The 15,294-nt window shown below is 52.7% G+C and overlaps 6 protein-coding genes across 6 annotated transcripts; 4 read left to right on the top strand and 2 right to left on the bottom strand.

Annotated features, from left to right (window-relative positions):
* Positions 1 to 237: 237 nt before the first annotated feature.
* Positions 238 to 1,643, top strand: BKA58DRAFT_228773 (survival protein sure-like phosphatase/nucleotidase). Its single transcript, XM_046166428.1, has 2 exons — positions 238 to 732; positions 779 to 1,643. The coding sequence occupies exons 1-2, from the start codon at positions 558 to 560 to the stop codon at positions 1,507 to 1,509; spliced, it is 906 nt and encodes a 301-aa protein (XP_046022801.1). The 5' UTR covers positions 238 to 557; the 3' UTR covers positions 1,510 to 1,643.
* On the top strand, positions 1,301 to 2,782 carry BKA58DRAFT_228791 (tRNAHis guanylyltransferase-domain-containing protein). The gene has a single exon (XM_046166430.1). It carries the CDS (start codon positions 1,777 to 1,779, stop codon positions 2,608 to 2,610), a length of 834 nt encoding a protein of 277 aa, XP_046022802.1. The 5' UTR covers positions 1,301 to 1,776; the 3' UTR covers positions 2,611 to 2,782.
* A 2,425-nt stretch (positions 2,783 to 5,207) lies between these two features.
* On the top strand, positions 5,208 to 6,299 carry BKA58DRAFT_390361 (uncharacterized protein). The gene has a single exon (XM_046170826.1). The coding sequence runs from the start codon at positions 5,234 to 5,236 to the stop codon at positions 6,017 to 6,019; it is 786 nt and encodes a 261-aa protein (XP_046022803.1). The 5' UTR covers positions 5,208 to 5,233; the 3' UTR covers positions 6,020 to 6,299.
* Positions 6,300 to 6,403: 104 nt separating this feature from the next.
* On the top strand, positions 6,404 to 7,151 carry BKA58DRAFT_442644 (endoplasmic reticulum vesicle protein 25 precursor; the record flags this gene model as incomplete). The annotated part of the gene is made up of 2 exons (XM_046173920.1): positions 6,404 to 6,613; positions 6,702 to 7,151. 2 exons carry the CDS (start codon positions 6,404 to 6,406, stop codon positions 7,149 to 7,151), a joined length of 660 nt encoding a protein of 219 aa, XP_046022804.1.
* A 191-nt stretch (positions 7,152 to 7,342) lies between these two features.
* Positions 7,343 to 8,254, bottom strand: BKA58DRAFT_321293 (uncharacterized protein; the record flags this gene model as incomplete). Its single annotated transcript, XM_046167800.1, has 2 exons — positions 7,343 to 7,538; positions 7,581 to 8,254. 2 exons carry the CDS (start codon positions 8,252 to 8,254, stop codon positions 7,343 to 7,345), a joined length of 870 nt encoding a protein of 289 aa, XP_046022805.1.
* Positions 8,255 to 8,532: 278 nt separating this feature from the next.
* BKA58DRAFT_390363 (uncharacterized protein) lies at positions 8,533 to 11,100 on the bottom strand. The gene is made up of 3 exons (XM_046170827.1): positions 10,238 to 11,100; positions 9,756 to 10,191; positions 8,533 to 9,710 (listed from the first exon to the last, which is right to left on the bottom strand). Exons 1-3 carry the CDS (start codon positions 10,764 to 10,766, stop codon positions 8,945 to 8,947), a joined length of 1,731 nt encoding a protein of 576 aa, XP_046022806.1. The 5' UTR covers positions 10,767 to 11,100; the 3' UTR covers positions 8,533 to 8,944.
* Positions 11,101 to 15,294: the final 4,194 nt, after the last annotated feature.

Here is a 15,294-nt window from a genome sequence, read left to right on the forward strand (position 1 = left end):
GACATCCCATATGGTCGGTGTCAGGAACGGTACCTTGAAAATCGATAGACGGATATACGAACTCTCACGAACCAAACTACATGCATGTCAAAATCCGTGAATGACACCTCAAGCTCCTCACACGTGCGAAAGACTACCGGCCGCTCCTGCCCGTTTGAGTGGCTGCAGCCGAGGCGCTAGGGGCGACACCCCCAAAGGCTTGGAAATGTCTCCGTTTCGGAGGTCAACAACCACTCACAGCTGCAAAGCCGATGTTTGCAGCAGGTCACGACCATGGTCATTTATGCGAGGAGCAATCAGATCGCTGCTACCCGCACGTTGTGACTAGACTGCGGCGTGTGCCATGGCTATGTTCCTGACCTCTGTTCGCCCGTTCGGCTCGCATAATGCTTGGAACATTAGCGGTGGATCAAGACTGGGGACTCTGCGGCTGGCTTGAGGATAGATCGGGGGGATGGTGTTGTTATAAACGTCGGTCACTCGCTGTTTACTTTGCATAGGTCTCAGGTTGCTCCATCAAACACATTCGCTTCATCATCTTCCATTCGTTATCCAAGATGCGATCCTTCCTACTACTCGCTGCGGCGGTTCCTTTCGCTCAAGCCGTTCGCATCGTTCAGTCAAACGATGATGGTTGGTCAGAGGCAAACCTTCGCACCTTTTTCGACGTCTTGAACTCTGCTGGTCATGAAGTCGTGTTGTCTGGTCCCGCTGAGAACCAGTCTGGCAGAGGTTAGTCGTCGAGTCATGGCCATATACACATGCTGACTTATATCAGGATCCTCCGACGCACCCCCGAAAACCGTTGATTCAGACGGTTGCATTCATGCATCCTGCCCGGGAGGAAGCCCCCCAACCGGCGCAAACGCGACAGACCCTCGCCTAAACTACGTCAACTCGTTCCCCGTCACTTCGATCAAGGAGGGAATCGATGTCACGGCTCCCAAGCTCTGGAACGGCGCAAAGCCTGAACTCGCCCTGACCGGACCGAACGTCGGCAGCAATGTTGCTGTTCAGGTTCCCTTTTCTGGCACAGTCGGCGCCGCTGCATTCGCGGCAAAGACGGCTCAGATCCCAGCCATCGCCTTCTCTGGCGTGACAGGAGACCCTACTGCATGGAACGCACCTACTCCTTTCCACAGCAAGGTCTATGCTGACCTGGCTTTGAATGTTACCACGACTATCATCAACTCTGGAAAGCCATACCTCCCAGCGAACTCGTTCCTGAACGTCAACTTCCCCGCTGTATCCGAGACCAAGTGCAGCGACCCCAGCCAATTCAAGTACATCTTCACTCGCATCAACACTGGTATTCTGAGCGCTCGCGATGCCGAATGGTGCGGTAGCACGCGCCTGCCGTGGGAGGCGGATGTCATCTTGATCCGAGGAAGCGATTGCTACGTTACCATCAGCCCTGGCGATGCAAACGACAAGACTACCATGAATGATGCTGCAGTTCAGACTGAGATCATCAACAAGCTCAAGCCGATCTTATCATGCTTGCCTTAGAATTGGAGAATGACCAGGATTGGGCTGGCTGTGCATGAAGCTTTATGATGTACATAATACCAAGGAGAATAACGTCGCTTTCAAGAGTACTTTCCAGTTCGTCCATCATAGTGATGTGACGGTCACAATGATCGTTCCCAAGCGATATGGTGAAAGCACGTGAGGCCGATGAGTCATCGTTAAATCTAGGGTGAAGGCAGGTGTAGTCTTACTTCTGAACAGTCAACACAGTCAACCAGCAGAATTCTCAATACCAAGACCAAGACGATGTCAGACCACAATGCCGTCGAAACACCAGTACTGCGCACCGATAAACCTCTATCGCTCGCAGCGCGCATGAAATCATACGAAGCACACTTCGACCAAACCCTTCCTCTCGACAAGCCCATCATCCTCCGCCTGGACGGCCACGGCTTCTCTCGCTTCACCTCGCATTTTGCGCGCCCATTCGACGAGCGCATACACACCGCCATGATAACAACCTGCGCCGATCTCCTCCATTTCTTCCCTCGGGTCACAGTTGCATATACGCAATCCGACGAGATCACCCTAGTATTCCCAGAAGGCGTGCAGACTTTCAACGAGCGAGTGCAGAAGCTGTGCAGTCTAAGCGCTAGCTACTGCTCCGTGAGATTTAACAAGCATCTCACTAATGCTCTCAAGACCATACCTGAGCCGAAGGTCAAGGGCAATGTGGAAGAGGTACTTGGAACGGCATATTTTGACGCGAGGTTCTTTCCTGTGCCTGAGATAGCAGAGGCGCTTAACAACCTTATTTGGCGCTGTCGCAATGATGCTGTGAGGAATTCTGTTTCTGCTTTTGCAAGGACTATGTATTCGACCAAGGAGATGGATGGGAAGAAGACGCAGGATCTTGTTAGTATGATGCTAGAGGAGAAGGGTGTTAGGTTTGAGGAAGCGGTACCGAAATGGGCGATAGAAGGCTGTTTGTTGAAGAGAGAACAGTATGAACATGAGGGGGTGAACTTAAAGTCTGGTCAGACTGAGAGGACGTTTCGAACGAGGACACGGGTGGAGGAGAGGGGTATTCGCGATTTTGGCCATGAGGGGTTGAAGTTGGTGATGGATAAGTATTGGTAGTGTAGCTTCGAGAATTCATCGCTTTTCTGCGTGGCGGACAGGCCGCGATAACGACTACTAAGCCTGCGTATTTATATTTTGAGGTCGGTTTGTGGTGTGATAGACCCAGTTGTAGTAGTTGCAACAGTCAAAACAAACAACTTCTAATTCAGCCTATGCGCGTGTACGATTTTCTATATTTTCTCATATAACGCAAAGTCTACAAAAAAGAGAGGTATACAGCAGCACGCAGTGATTACAGGGTGTTTAGAAAATACACCTGCATTGCGATCAAATGTCGTGTTACCCAGCTGCGTCGTGCTCGCATTTCCGCACCAGCACACTTACCAGTTTTATAAAAAAAAAGTATAATAGAAGGGTCTGGGTTACACGCGTACCTCATACCTGGACTCTTCTATGCGCAAAATGAGGCAAAAAAAGAAGATGGGGCCTGACCGGGATTCGACTAGACGCTATTAGTTTGCGTTCAATATCGAATCTTGATGGGTGCACTTACACCCGGGGCCTCCTGCAGAATAGGCGTACACGTCACGTGTTCCCAAAGCAGGAATCATACCACTAGACCATCAGGCCGGTTGATCTCTGATCGAGATGATTGATGAAAGGTTGCGACTTTGGTCTGAATATATTGCGAGGTGTATGAAAAACGGGGCGGCATAGAAAGTCGGAACATTAGCGTTTCTAAGCGAGACATGCTGCATCTACCCCGCCTTGACCCACTAGTCTCACTGTCTTGCACCTCAAATCTGACCCAAAAACGTTGGACATCGCTTATTTATGTTTTTGCGGCAATTCGCTCTCGCTCTCCGCACTTAGGCATCTCAAAAACCCTCCGTTGCTCCTTATGTACAAACCCAACACCGCATTCGCGATCTGAACGTTCAAACCCTCCGTGATCCATCTTGTGATCGCATCTGAGAACAGTCATCGGGTCGCAGCAACATGAAATCAATTAGGACGGTGCAACACTGGTGCACGCGAGGCGAGAATGTTTACATCTCCAAGGCCAGCTATTCGCCGCAGGGACATATCCAGCACTTCAAGCATCTCATCATGTTCCGTCGCTTGACCGGCCTCCTAGAATCCAAAGCCGTTATTTTCCCCTTTCAAAAATCAAAGTTTGCTTACACAAGACATCCAGGTAGTGTACAGTTATACCATAGACTACATCATGAACAAGAGGCGCAAAGCTGGAGGTGCTGAGTGTCTATCTCTACTGAAAACGTCCCAGTAATTTTCGATCCATCTCAAAATACGAGTCTGCTAGAGTAGATGCAATGAGTGTGTTTGGACACCCGTCGCGAAAATGATGCAGCAGCCTTCGTGACTCAGAGTTCAAAGGTTTGTAACTACATTGTAACGTTTAGTTGGAAGAGTTGCGGGTTGCACAAAGTCTGCGCCCTTGACTCCCATCGGTATTCACCCCGCCATACCTCAAAATCGCAATCCATACCTAGGTAAGTTCATCTATCCTTGAATACCAAAGATACGAAAAGTTTAGCACTATAATTGCGTAATCGTAGTATTCATGACTCAACTGAAAGTATGCCCGGTCAGCCATATCACGATACAATCGCCTCCCGAACCGCCCAGGCCATACTATCATGCAAAATAAATCCTGTAAAGCAAGGAACGCTGCGAAAGCCTGACGTGAATCCCATGGCAAAAGTGGAGTATCTTCTCCACTGCTACTGCTAGTATGGCTGAGCGGTCAAGTTCTTGTCATGGGAAAATACACGTTCCCCATCTAAGATAACGCACCCAGCGCCGACAATCCGATGTTTGCTCAGTATGATGTACCTCTGCTGTGTTGGGTGCACGCTCCGCGACCAATCACCACAGCTACCACCCAGCCCTGTGTCTCCACAGCCCCGCATTCCGGATTCCGATTGGGAATAGGCGCGACCCACTCAGACCACGCAGGCCTGCCGTGCCTGCAGGTGCCAACATCGTGAGATGTTGCTCGTCGTATGTGTGGCGAGTCCAATAAGCTCATCGTCACCAAAAGTTATTCCGTGTCTTCGTCACGCGACTAGTGTCAAGCTTTTTCCCTATCATCTGGAGCGGCTTCCTTCTAGGGTCTCAACGAATCGTGCGGCTGGGTCGCCGCGGAAGCCACGATGCTTTGTCTGTCAGCCAAGGTGAAGGAAGGGGAGGTACGCGTATGAGCTGCAATTACATCATGCCTGTGTGACATATACATGTCAGCACAAGGGCGCCCCAACTTGTCTCTCGTCATTGTGTTTCCTCTCTTCTCGTCTTCTTACTTTCAACTATCAACCTGCAATCAGACGACATCAATCATGACAGCTTTACGGTCTTCGAGGATGCTACTTCGACGTTTTGCGCGCCCAGCGCCACCTGCGTTCCGATTTCAGCCTTCCACATCCCCTCTTCAGCGCCGAGGTCTCGCATCCCACCAGGACGCGACCTATCCTCAAGTTCCATACGAAAAACACGAGAGTGTTGGAGAGAAGCGGTTTAGCCAATTCGACCTCGATGGGAAAGTGTTCGTGGTTACAGGTGCAGCATGCCGTCCTCCTCCCATTCCTAGAGCAAACAACATGCTTTCGTAACCCGTGTTGACGTATTAGCAGGTGGAGGTCGCGGATTGGGACTATGCATGGCCGAAGGGCTCGTAGAGGCTGGCGGCAAGGTGCATTGTCTCGACCGACTACCAGACCCCCCTCAAGCATTCCAAGAAGCTCAGGCCCGTCTCAAGAGCAACACCGGTACGAGTTTGGAGTACCATAGGGTAGACGTTACAGACGAGCAGGCGATGCGAAAGTGCATCGGCGGCATTGCGTCGGAGCACCAACGGCTCGACGGCCTCATTGCAGGTACGGACATTTTCAGACATACTGCAAGCGGCATACTAATCATTCCTTCTCCAGCTGCCGGTATCCAGCAAGTCACACCCGCGCTCGATTTCAAGAAGGAGGACATCGCAAAGATGCTCGACGTCAACTACACCGGCGTATTCTTAGCAGCCCGAGAATGCGCCCGTCAGATGATGGAATACAAGATCCAAGGCTCGATCTGCCTGGTCGCAAGCATGAGCGGCACGATTGCCAACAGAGGCTTCATCGCGCCCGTTTACAACTCGTCCAAGGCGGCGGTGGTACAACTGGCACGGAACTTAGCCATGGAGTGGGGAAGAAAGAATTCAGATGGCTCAGGGGGTATCCGAGTAAACTCTCTGAGTCCGGGTCATATCGTTACGCCGATGGTGCAAGCCAACTTCGACAAGGGCGAGGCCAGCCGCGAGGAATGGGAGAACAACAGCATGTTGGGCAGACTCAGCACTCCTGAAGAGTACAAGGCTGCGGGACTTTTCATGTTGAGCAAGGCGAGCAGCTACATGACTGGGCATGATCTGAAGTTGGATGGCGGTACTACCGCTTGGTAAAAAGGCTGTTATCGCATTGTAGGATATGTCTTTTCGAGCGTTCTCAGCGACGGGTAGGCGTTGGTATGGGTTAACGCCGGTCACGAAACAATGTAGTTTTTGACAAGCTTTCCAAAGTTGTATCATCAGACTTCTGTCAAGTTAGCGCGAATTCGTGGTCGTCTCAACGTATTGAAGCTGGAAGTGTGATGGCAAGACACGCGCCTCCCAGTCGCTGTTCTAGTTCAGGGTCCGCACGCGCCTTCCCCACTCCGCGCTAGCTTACAATCGGACCATCTGTCCTTCCGCGCGCTCTTGCGACAGCTGTACAATTCGCGGAGCCACCAAGAGGGCAACAACTCGAGTCCGCAAGCGCTGCAGCTCTCCACACATCCCCAATCCAGCATGGACCGGTTAGCACGTCTTCTCAGCTGCGTGCTGCTGGCAATTCTCCCCCTCGCCGCGGCCCTGAAATTCGACCTCCATCCGGTCGCACCACACGACTCAGCCAAGTACGAGCGATGCGTTAGGAACTTTGTTGCAAAGGACCAGTTGGTGGTTGTCACGGCGATTCTGGACGGATACCGCGGAGATGGACAGAGAGTGGATATGCATGTACGTTGCAATTCCAGCGCCATGTCAACAAACCAGCATCATGCGAGCATTATACTGTCTGAAGACGTTACTGACAATGACAAAACAGATCCGCGACGCAATGGGCAACGACTACCACCGTCCCAAAGACGTAGTGGGCGAGAACCGCTACGCCTTCACCTCGCACGCCGACTCGGCCTTTGACGTATGTTTCGAGAACATCTTTACCTCGTCCGGCTCGTCCAAGAACATCGCACCCCGCCACGTTGAGCTCGACATTGACATTGGCGCCGACGCCAAGGACTGGAACGCCATCCAAGCCGTCGACAAGCTGAAGCCCGTAGAAGCGGAACTCAGGAGGATCGAGGAGACGGTTGGCGAGATTGTCACCGAGATGGATTACCTGAGGAGCCGTGAGCAGAAACTGCGTGATACCAATGAGAGCACCAACGAGCGGGTCAAGTGGTTCGCGCTGGGCACTATGGGTATGCTGGTTGGATTGGGGGCTTGGCAGGTTGTGTACCTCCGCGCCTACTTCAGGAGCAAGCATCTCATCTAGAGTTGTGGAGTGGAGAGGAAGACTTGGAATATAGTCGATTTGGTTAAGAAAGAGACGTCAGAGACCTGGTGGGTACCGAGGGATACGGATGGGTACGATACGAGTACGGAGCGTTATGGACTGCATACTTCACACACGACTGGAGCGGCGTTGGTAGGACATATCCAGATTTCAAAACACGTTTACAATAGTCAGCCGCTACGTCCCTTTCTTTGGTACTCCTCCCACAATGCCACTGGCGTCCTCTCCTTCTCCACAGCCCTGACTCTCACTATCCATCCCACGCCCCTCGCCAACCCCAACAAAACCAGTGTAACGAGCCATTCCAACCACCCCTCCACCTTCCTCTTCCCCCGCTCAACCCATAACAGTTCCGGCAATCTATCCCTGACCCTCAGATAAACCCCAATCGGCAACGGCCACCCATACCATCCCTCCCCAAACACACCCCTCAATCCCAGCACCACAGGCCAGTTATCCAACTCCCAAAACACATTCCACAGCTGAAACTCCACCCACCAACGCCCCAGTACCCATCTCGCAAGATGCTGAAGTGGAGGAAGAGCCCCGGAATACTGTTTCTGCATGACGATGCCGTTCAGATTCCAAAAGAAAAGCGCTTTTCCTCCGTCTGCTGGGTCTGTCCATTCTTCCACTACGACTTCGTCATCGATATCCAGCGGATATCGTGGTCTGACACAAGATGGTCTGTGGCTTGCTAGATACTCTCTCGCTCTACCCCAGTTGTGGCGTGCGTACTTGGGGATCTGGATGACTAATCTGGGTCCATCACTGTCTTTAATCTTGTTACTGCCGTAAACGGATACTGCGCCACCGGCTGCAGCGCTCAGAATCCTAGTCTGCCCGTCCAGGTACACAAAGATGGAGCCGCGGACGAGGTGCAGGTATTCTGTGTGCTGGGTGTGGAAGTGTAGGCCGGATGTCCATGTTGAGTGGCACGGTAGGGAGATTGTTGTCCTAGAGAAGGAGGGGGAGACGGGGATGTGGTAGGTTACTGCGGAGGGGCCTGGGCGGGTGATGGGTTGAGTTCCTGGGGGAGGAGGATACTGGGTTTGAGGCGAGGGGATCGTGCGCTTCTGCATTGTGGGGTGTATTGTAGTGATGCAAGTTGGGTTGTTAGATGATTGCTAGATGGAAGGGTGTTAAGAGAGATGTGACTTGCAGTCTCGAGGTGTGCGGGTTTTATCATTTCACAGTGCTACTTCGGATGGCTTATAAACGATTTTATTACACACTAGAACGAACACACATGTCATGCTGAAGAGGTCTGGTCGCCTAAGCATACGGCGATGTCAGCACACATGGTGCCTGACTTGACTATTACCCGAGCGGAACAAGTCCGCACCTATAGCAACATGTACGCTCCTTTACAAAACTCCAGTGCACTGCAAGTCGTATCCTGTTCCAGAAAACGACGAAAGCATAATGATATTCATGTTTAGATTGATATCAGTATGTGATAGTGGTAATGCTTGTACGAAGCTGTTGGCAACACAAACGCCTCCATCCCACCCATGTCTCTTACAAAAGTATCAAGGCAACAATGCCATACATATGATATGTCCAACACGCCACGATACATATCTCATGAGACGCCGCGTTAAATATAACCAAGACACCGCTCCTTTATCTAACCAAGTCGCCATGCTAGAACGATCAAGAAAGAAGCAGCAGCTAGTAGTAGCCAAGCAAGAGAGGTAAGCTATGCATTTGAACGCCAGGAAACAGTATTCAAAAAGGAGGCAGAAAGAGAGAGACTAGAGGTGAGCAAGTTACTCGCTGTCCCCCTCAATCTCTTCTTCCTTCCCACCAGCAGTAATGGCAATGCGCTTCTTGGGCTCGCCCCACATTTGCTGTCGAACCTTCTTCTTCTGATCATCTCTCAGCGTCTTCAGGAACCCGTATGTACCCGTCAAGTCGTTCAACTGCTGGTCCAAGCCAAAGCTGTTACTCTGCGCGGCGCGGATCAGAGGGCTGATGAGGTTCTTGCGTGCTTTGTCTAGTTGGTCCCTAACGGAATGGATAATTTGGATATGCACTTTCAGCTCCGATTTGTTGATGAGGGTCGACGCGCGCACGTCTTTGAGTAGCTTGAGATTCTTTTCGTACTTTTTGATCTTCATCTTGTTGTTGATGGAGGTACGCCACATGGAAGCGAGGAACTCGTCTTTGCGGTTTGCGAGTGAGTCTTCCTCTTTAGCGACGGAGCGGTGGAGATTGTGGAATTGGCGGTCTACACTTTCAAAGAGTTGGAAGAGGACGTCTGCGCGTGCGAGCTCGTTTGCAATGTTCTCCTCTAGGGTGGTCAGGAGGTAGTCGAACGTGCGCTGCAGGGTAGCTTTCGACCGCTGTTGTGTAGTGTGTCCAAGGATATCATTGACGACACGGCCGACGGCTGTAGCTTCGCCGTTGCGCTCAAGCAGGCCAATCGCGTTGAGGCCGCCGTGGACATTGTCGATGACTGTATCAATCATGCCAACCTTTGGGCCTTGAATACTTGCTAGCTCTCGCTTGGCCCATTCCATAGTAATGAGGATGCTACAATTATCAGTAGGTGTACGAGGTCAAGAAGGCTATACCTACGAGTCCATATCGCCATCTACATTGGTAAAGAAGCTGGTAATCTTCTCGGATAGGATCCTGAGACTATCGCCCAGGTCGTCCAGCTGATCTATGATGACTGGCGACGCAGACATGTTAGTCGCACGGACGCTCTCTCCCAGGTCTTGCACTGCGATACTGGCGTCTGCGAGCTCGCGCGACCGTGGAATGACACTCTCTGAAGCGTATAGGAGAGGCTCGAACTGTTTCGCCATGCTGGCGACATTTGCGACATCTGGAATGAGACTGGCTTGCCAGGGGTGCAGCAATAGGTAAGACATTAAAAGAGTCGCGACGGTAAAGATGAGGTTGGCTCTTGACCTCGTAAAGATGTGAAGGCCACTTGCAAAAGTGGTGATTGTATCTTCGATGGGCGCTGTGCGGAACTTAGCTTCTCCTCTGTACGCAAAGCGCATGACTATGGCTGTCAGTATATACAGCGCGCATTGGGTCTCGCTACTTACAGCCCTCGACTGGCCCCCCGTCGTCATGTTGTGACAGCGTTGACTCGGTCCCCGCCAATGCGCCCGCGCTCGGTTGCGGCTCCTCCTCCGGGCTCTGTAGTCGCGACGCAATGTTGGTCGACATGTATCTCTGCTCCTCCTCGGGAATGGGTTCGGGGCTGGTGCGCGGTGTTTGCTTGTAGGGCGACTCTGGCAGTGGTATGCGCGAGGGTGTAACGTCGCGATCGGTGCGGTACTCAAACGGCGACTTGGACGGGCTGTTGCGCATGGCGCTTTCACCGAGTAGCGACTTTCTGTACCAGTGGTTGCTGGATTGGGACTTTTGCCATGCTGGTGGCGCCCATGGTCCGTCCGACTCGGTCTCAGAGTCTACCTCGTCTTGGGGCACACTCCAGCGCGACGAATGCATGTTGGAGCGGCCGCTGTAGGCCGAGTGCATGCTGCGCTCCGGGTCGAAGGCTTCGAGCGACGCGCTCAGCGACGGGATGTCGTGCTCGTATAAGCTCCCGCGATCGGCTGTGTCCATCATGGTTTGCGCGCAGTCGCTGGTGGCGGAGGAATGGGAGGAATGGGCGGAATGCGTGGGAAGGCTGGTTCGCGGTCTCAGCTATGCAGTACTACGGGCGTGTCGAGGCTCTGCCAGGCACATGGGAGTACCCTTGTGACGCGTGGATCGGGGCAGGAACGGTGCAGGTGGTGGGTGCCTAGCGCTTTGGTCAAGACAGAGTCGAGAGGGAATGCGATCATGGTGGAGGAGGGACGCTCGCCCAGAGAGAGTCCCCGTATACCGCCGATAAGCTAGCCCGCCTATGCGAGCGCATCTAATCGCCCGTGTGCTGTCCAGGGCTGCAGTGGGGTGAAACGGAGTGGCTGGGAGTGGTCACCTGATTGGCTGTCGTCCATCCGGGCTAGTGCGGGGAAATGCGACCGCGACCCCGTGACGCCCTGCAGCACGCGTTCCTAACCCTTGCAGCCCACCATGCCCGTCCGAGTGGTGACGATAACATCCAGCAAGCCCTTGGTCTTTGCGTCCCCAATTCGAGTAGAGTTCAACATTACTTCTCCCTAGCAGAAGGGTGCGCCATGCGGAGTTGCTGCCCTCCGATTGGCTGTCATCACTATGGAGCAACACTGCGGGACGCGCTGCGGGACGGAGAGGCGAGCGACTGTGAGCGCTGGACAGGGGTACTAGCACTATCGATAGTAAGAAACAAAACTATCGCCAATTCTAGATGGGATGGACAGACAAGCGGGGCAAAAGCAATACCGCTTCAAGGGTGCAAGGGGTATACATCAACTTGTAATGTTTTCCAGCTAAAACTATCTGACAGCCGAGAGCTATTCAATGACTTCTACATTGAAGTGAAGTCGATACAAAAGCCACTGACCATCTCCCGGCTATCCCATATCCAACGAGTCCGTAACCTAGAGATAGAACATAGTCTCTGCGAGCTCTTTATGCACCCCCAACCAAGCCTTCTCATCATACGCCGTCTCATCTGATCTCTTGAGGACGCCGTGGAGGTACGAGCGGCCGCGCTCGCAGAGGATATCGGCGTAGTAGGCGGGAGGGCAGATACTGACAGAGCGGGTGGCGCGAGCGAAGGTATAGCAGAGGTTGTGCGTGAGGTTCTGGAGCTGGTCGGCCCCGAACTTGTTCTCGTCCTTTAATACAACGTAGTGTGCTGGTCTTGAGGTACCTTGTAGACCTTGATGCGCTAAGAGGAAGAAGTCGAAGAGCTTCTCACCCGTGACGCCGCGATCCACGACTGTGCCGGGCTTCGGATTGCCTACATGAGAAAAATATATCAGTAGTCGCCTGGGTACCATATAAAATTTCTGCGTACCATATCTGCCGTCTGTATCCTCCAGGCTGGTCGGATAGAAACGTGTATGATGGCGCTTTCCGACCATGATGATGGAGATTTTGGGATGGACAGCGCCGCCGTAGAGCCTATCGAAGGCCCTCTTGAACGAGGCGCACTCCACCTCAACCACAGTGCGGTATTGGCTTTCGCCAACGCCGTCTCGATAAACGATCACCCTCTTCGGAAGAGCCTGGTTGTTGCGCTGTTGCCAGAGTGACAATCGCTCCACGATCATCTGCTCCAGGTCTTGTACCATCTCTTCCCGGCCTTCTTGGCAGCGTATGCTTGCTGGGTACTGCGAGAAAACCGCATCGGTGGATGCAACCACACCAGCAATGCTGGGGGCCGATCCGGCGCTTCCAGGAGAGGGGTGCGTAACGTCGATGCCGAAGATGATGGTCTGTGCGTCCAAAGGTGCCATTTTCTTGATATCCACCGTATGGTTGACGCCGCCGAGCTTCTGGTTGAACTTCATGGCAACTGTAGATTCAGTATATATCTCGAGCGCATTTGATGTTATCAGAACTTACCGTTTGCAAAGTACTGGTCAGATTTGTTGGTGAATTTACTCCCAATGCAGCATACGCTTGGAACACCAAGCTCACAGTCGAACATTGTCTTGAGCGCATCGTAGATAACCGCGGATTGATTAGGAAGCAAGACAAGCATGAATTTTGGCTTCGTTTGCCATGTTTCTCGCATAGCTTGGTAGACCTTGTCTCGAATGAAAGTCGTCGAATCGGCTTGCGGATTCTGCCAGTGCACCTCGGGAATGTTGGCGATGCAAGGCTGGAGGACAGGATCGGGCCCGAGCCCGTACGTGATCAAGGCCTTCCTGAATTGCCCCAGATCAGCTTTGATGCCGACAACGCCTCCAGGGATGGTATCGTATCTGCCAGAGTTGATTATGAGAGTGTGCCTGAAAGGTTTTGACCCAATGTCAGCGCCTGGCTCACATGATGTTTTTGATTTCATGGACTTACCACACACCCAATCGTTTCGTTGAACGGAATGGCGCCTCACCCAGTTGTCTGGGGTCCAGGTTCCAAGTGCCATTGACAGGGGCAGTCGTCTTCAGGCCGCGGTACTGCAGCATTGGTGAATCCAGGATCCGGCCAGGTACAGTCAACATGCTCGGGTCCACTTTGATGCCGAACGCGCTCAGGCTACTGTTTTGTCCATTCACTACCGGGGTGATCTTGGTCACTTCCAAGCCATTGCCATTGATGGACGTGGCGTTCGGATGTGGCCGGCGAGCAGCAAATGTGATCATGGCGGCCGTCTGCAGCGGAGCAAGGAGACGGCGGACCAGCTGCCCAGGTAAAACTTTGGCCAGTTCAGCGGGCAGCCATATTGGCCCCTCGGAATTGCCATGGTCGACTAATGGTGCTTGCGGAAAAGCAAGCTTGATACCGTACTCCTTCCAGAAGTACGCTTGAACGGTCGGGTGGGTATTCTTTCCATCGACGACCTTTGGGAAAGTGACGTTTGTACTATTCTTTCCGTATTTGGAGAATCCGATGATGGTGTGTACCTTGCGTTTGTTTCCCTGGTTCTCCTTATTGCGGCTGTTGTGGTCTTTGGTGTGACTCGTCTCGACCTTGACTTTCTTGAAAAAGTCAGAGACCTGCTTAACTTCGCTCTGATTCGTCGGCAGGCGGCCCCCACCGATCTCCTTCATCATATCGATCAGGGGACTGGATATTGAGTTAGTGATGCCCAACCTAATTCTTGAAAGAACAACCGTACCCAGGCTTGTAGAAGGCACCCGTTGTAACGTTGACGTTGACAAGCAATCTGCTGACGCTCGTACGGACACTGGTGAAGTATCCACGATGAGCCTGGAGACCGCCGCCCAACTCGGTCATCTCTGCTTGGGGATGGTTGCCGAAAGGGTAGAATACATTCCCTGCTGCCGTAGTGACGCTGGGCTGGCTACTTGGTCCATATGTCACGACAGCATTCAGGGCATCGATAGCTTCGAGCTTCAAGGGGTAGTTGTATGTAGGCTGTGAGACATCGCGCAGAAGTTCGGCGAGCGAGACAGTGCCAACTTTGTCGACGGTGATCTGGTATGTGTTCCTTCGACGAGCATTGGCCAGTCCAGCGTCGTCACTGCCTGTGGCCGGAGGAAAAGGATCGCCGCCTTTGGGATACCATACGACAGTGTATTTCTCGTCGAGTTCCAACTTGGCTAGAGACACAAGCTTCTGGTTCCAGTCGGTGGCAATCTTGGCTGCTGAGAAAGGTGGCATGCTCAGGAGAAGCTCAATCAACCGCTTCTTCTGGGGCTTGGAGAGCTTGTCATCGGAGAACGCGAGGGAGTACCGATACAGGTCTGTGTCCGGCTTGACTCCCTTGAGCTCGAAGAAATTGGTCCACAGCATGATGGGTCTTCCAGCGGTGCCATAGGCAGGTCGGGAGGGTAGGACAAAATCCAGAGAGCTTGCCGCCATCGCCGACGACAAATCACCCCTGACCATATCGTTTTCGAGCTTGGTGACTTGGGCACTGGGTTGCGGGAACCGGCCATTGCTATGTGCATGTTAGCTTTGTTTCTGTATCTTGGGTGATTCTCGCATATGCGTGGCGACTACAGAGGTGTAGATGCCATTGGAAAAATGTTCTTGCATACGCATGACGACTACCGTGACATTGAAGCTTACCCGAAGACCTTAGGTGGCTCACGAGGGGCCATGCCGCCGCCTCGGCCACGTCCACGTCCACGTCCGCGTCCGGCCATGTTGTGTTCGTTGAGCGAAAGTAGAGGCTGATGATGCAGTTTGGTACGAGTGACTTGAGAGATAGGGAAGAGAGAAAGCGTAGGATGTTTGTTATGAGACCGTGACGACTACAGGAGCGGTGGACTGACGGGCAACTGAGACCCTTGGACGCGGCAGGCTCAACTCAACGCCCAACGGCAAACGGCCATGACGCCCGTCTCACCGGTTCCTTTCTCCCATGTGTAACGCTCTCTACGAATCAGCTCGTTCTGCGGAAGTCAGAACCCAACGCGTACCCTCAAGGTATACGCTGTATTGTACACCGGAGTTTCGCAGGATATAAGGTATTGAAGGCCTTCAGGGCACATTTTGAGCGTGGGCACATATGTTGCATCTTCAACCTGGTAATATTAGATCATGATGTTGGCGGAAACACGTTGGCAGGTGGTTGATCTGGGGTAAAGAC

The sequence above is a fragment of the Alternaria rosae genome (genome assembly GCF_020736505.1).
Source record: "Alternaria rosae strain MPI-PUGE-AT-0040 chromosome Unknown BKA58scaffold_8, whole genome shotgun sequence".
Classification (NCBI taxonomy): Eukaryota; Fungi; Ascomycota; class Dothideomycetes; order Pleosporales; family Pleosporaceae; genus Alternaria; species Alternaria rosae.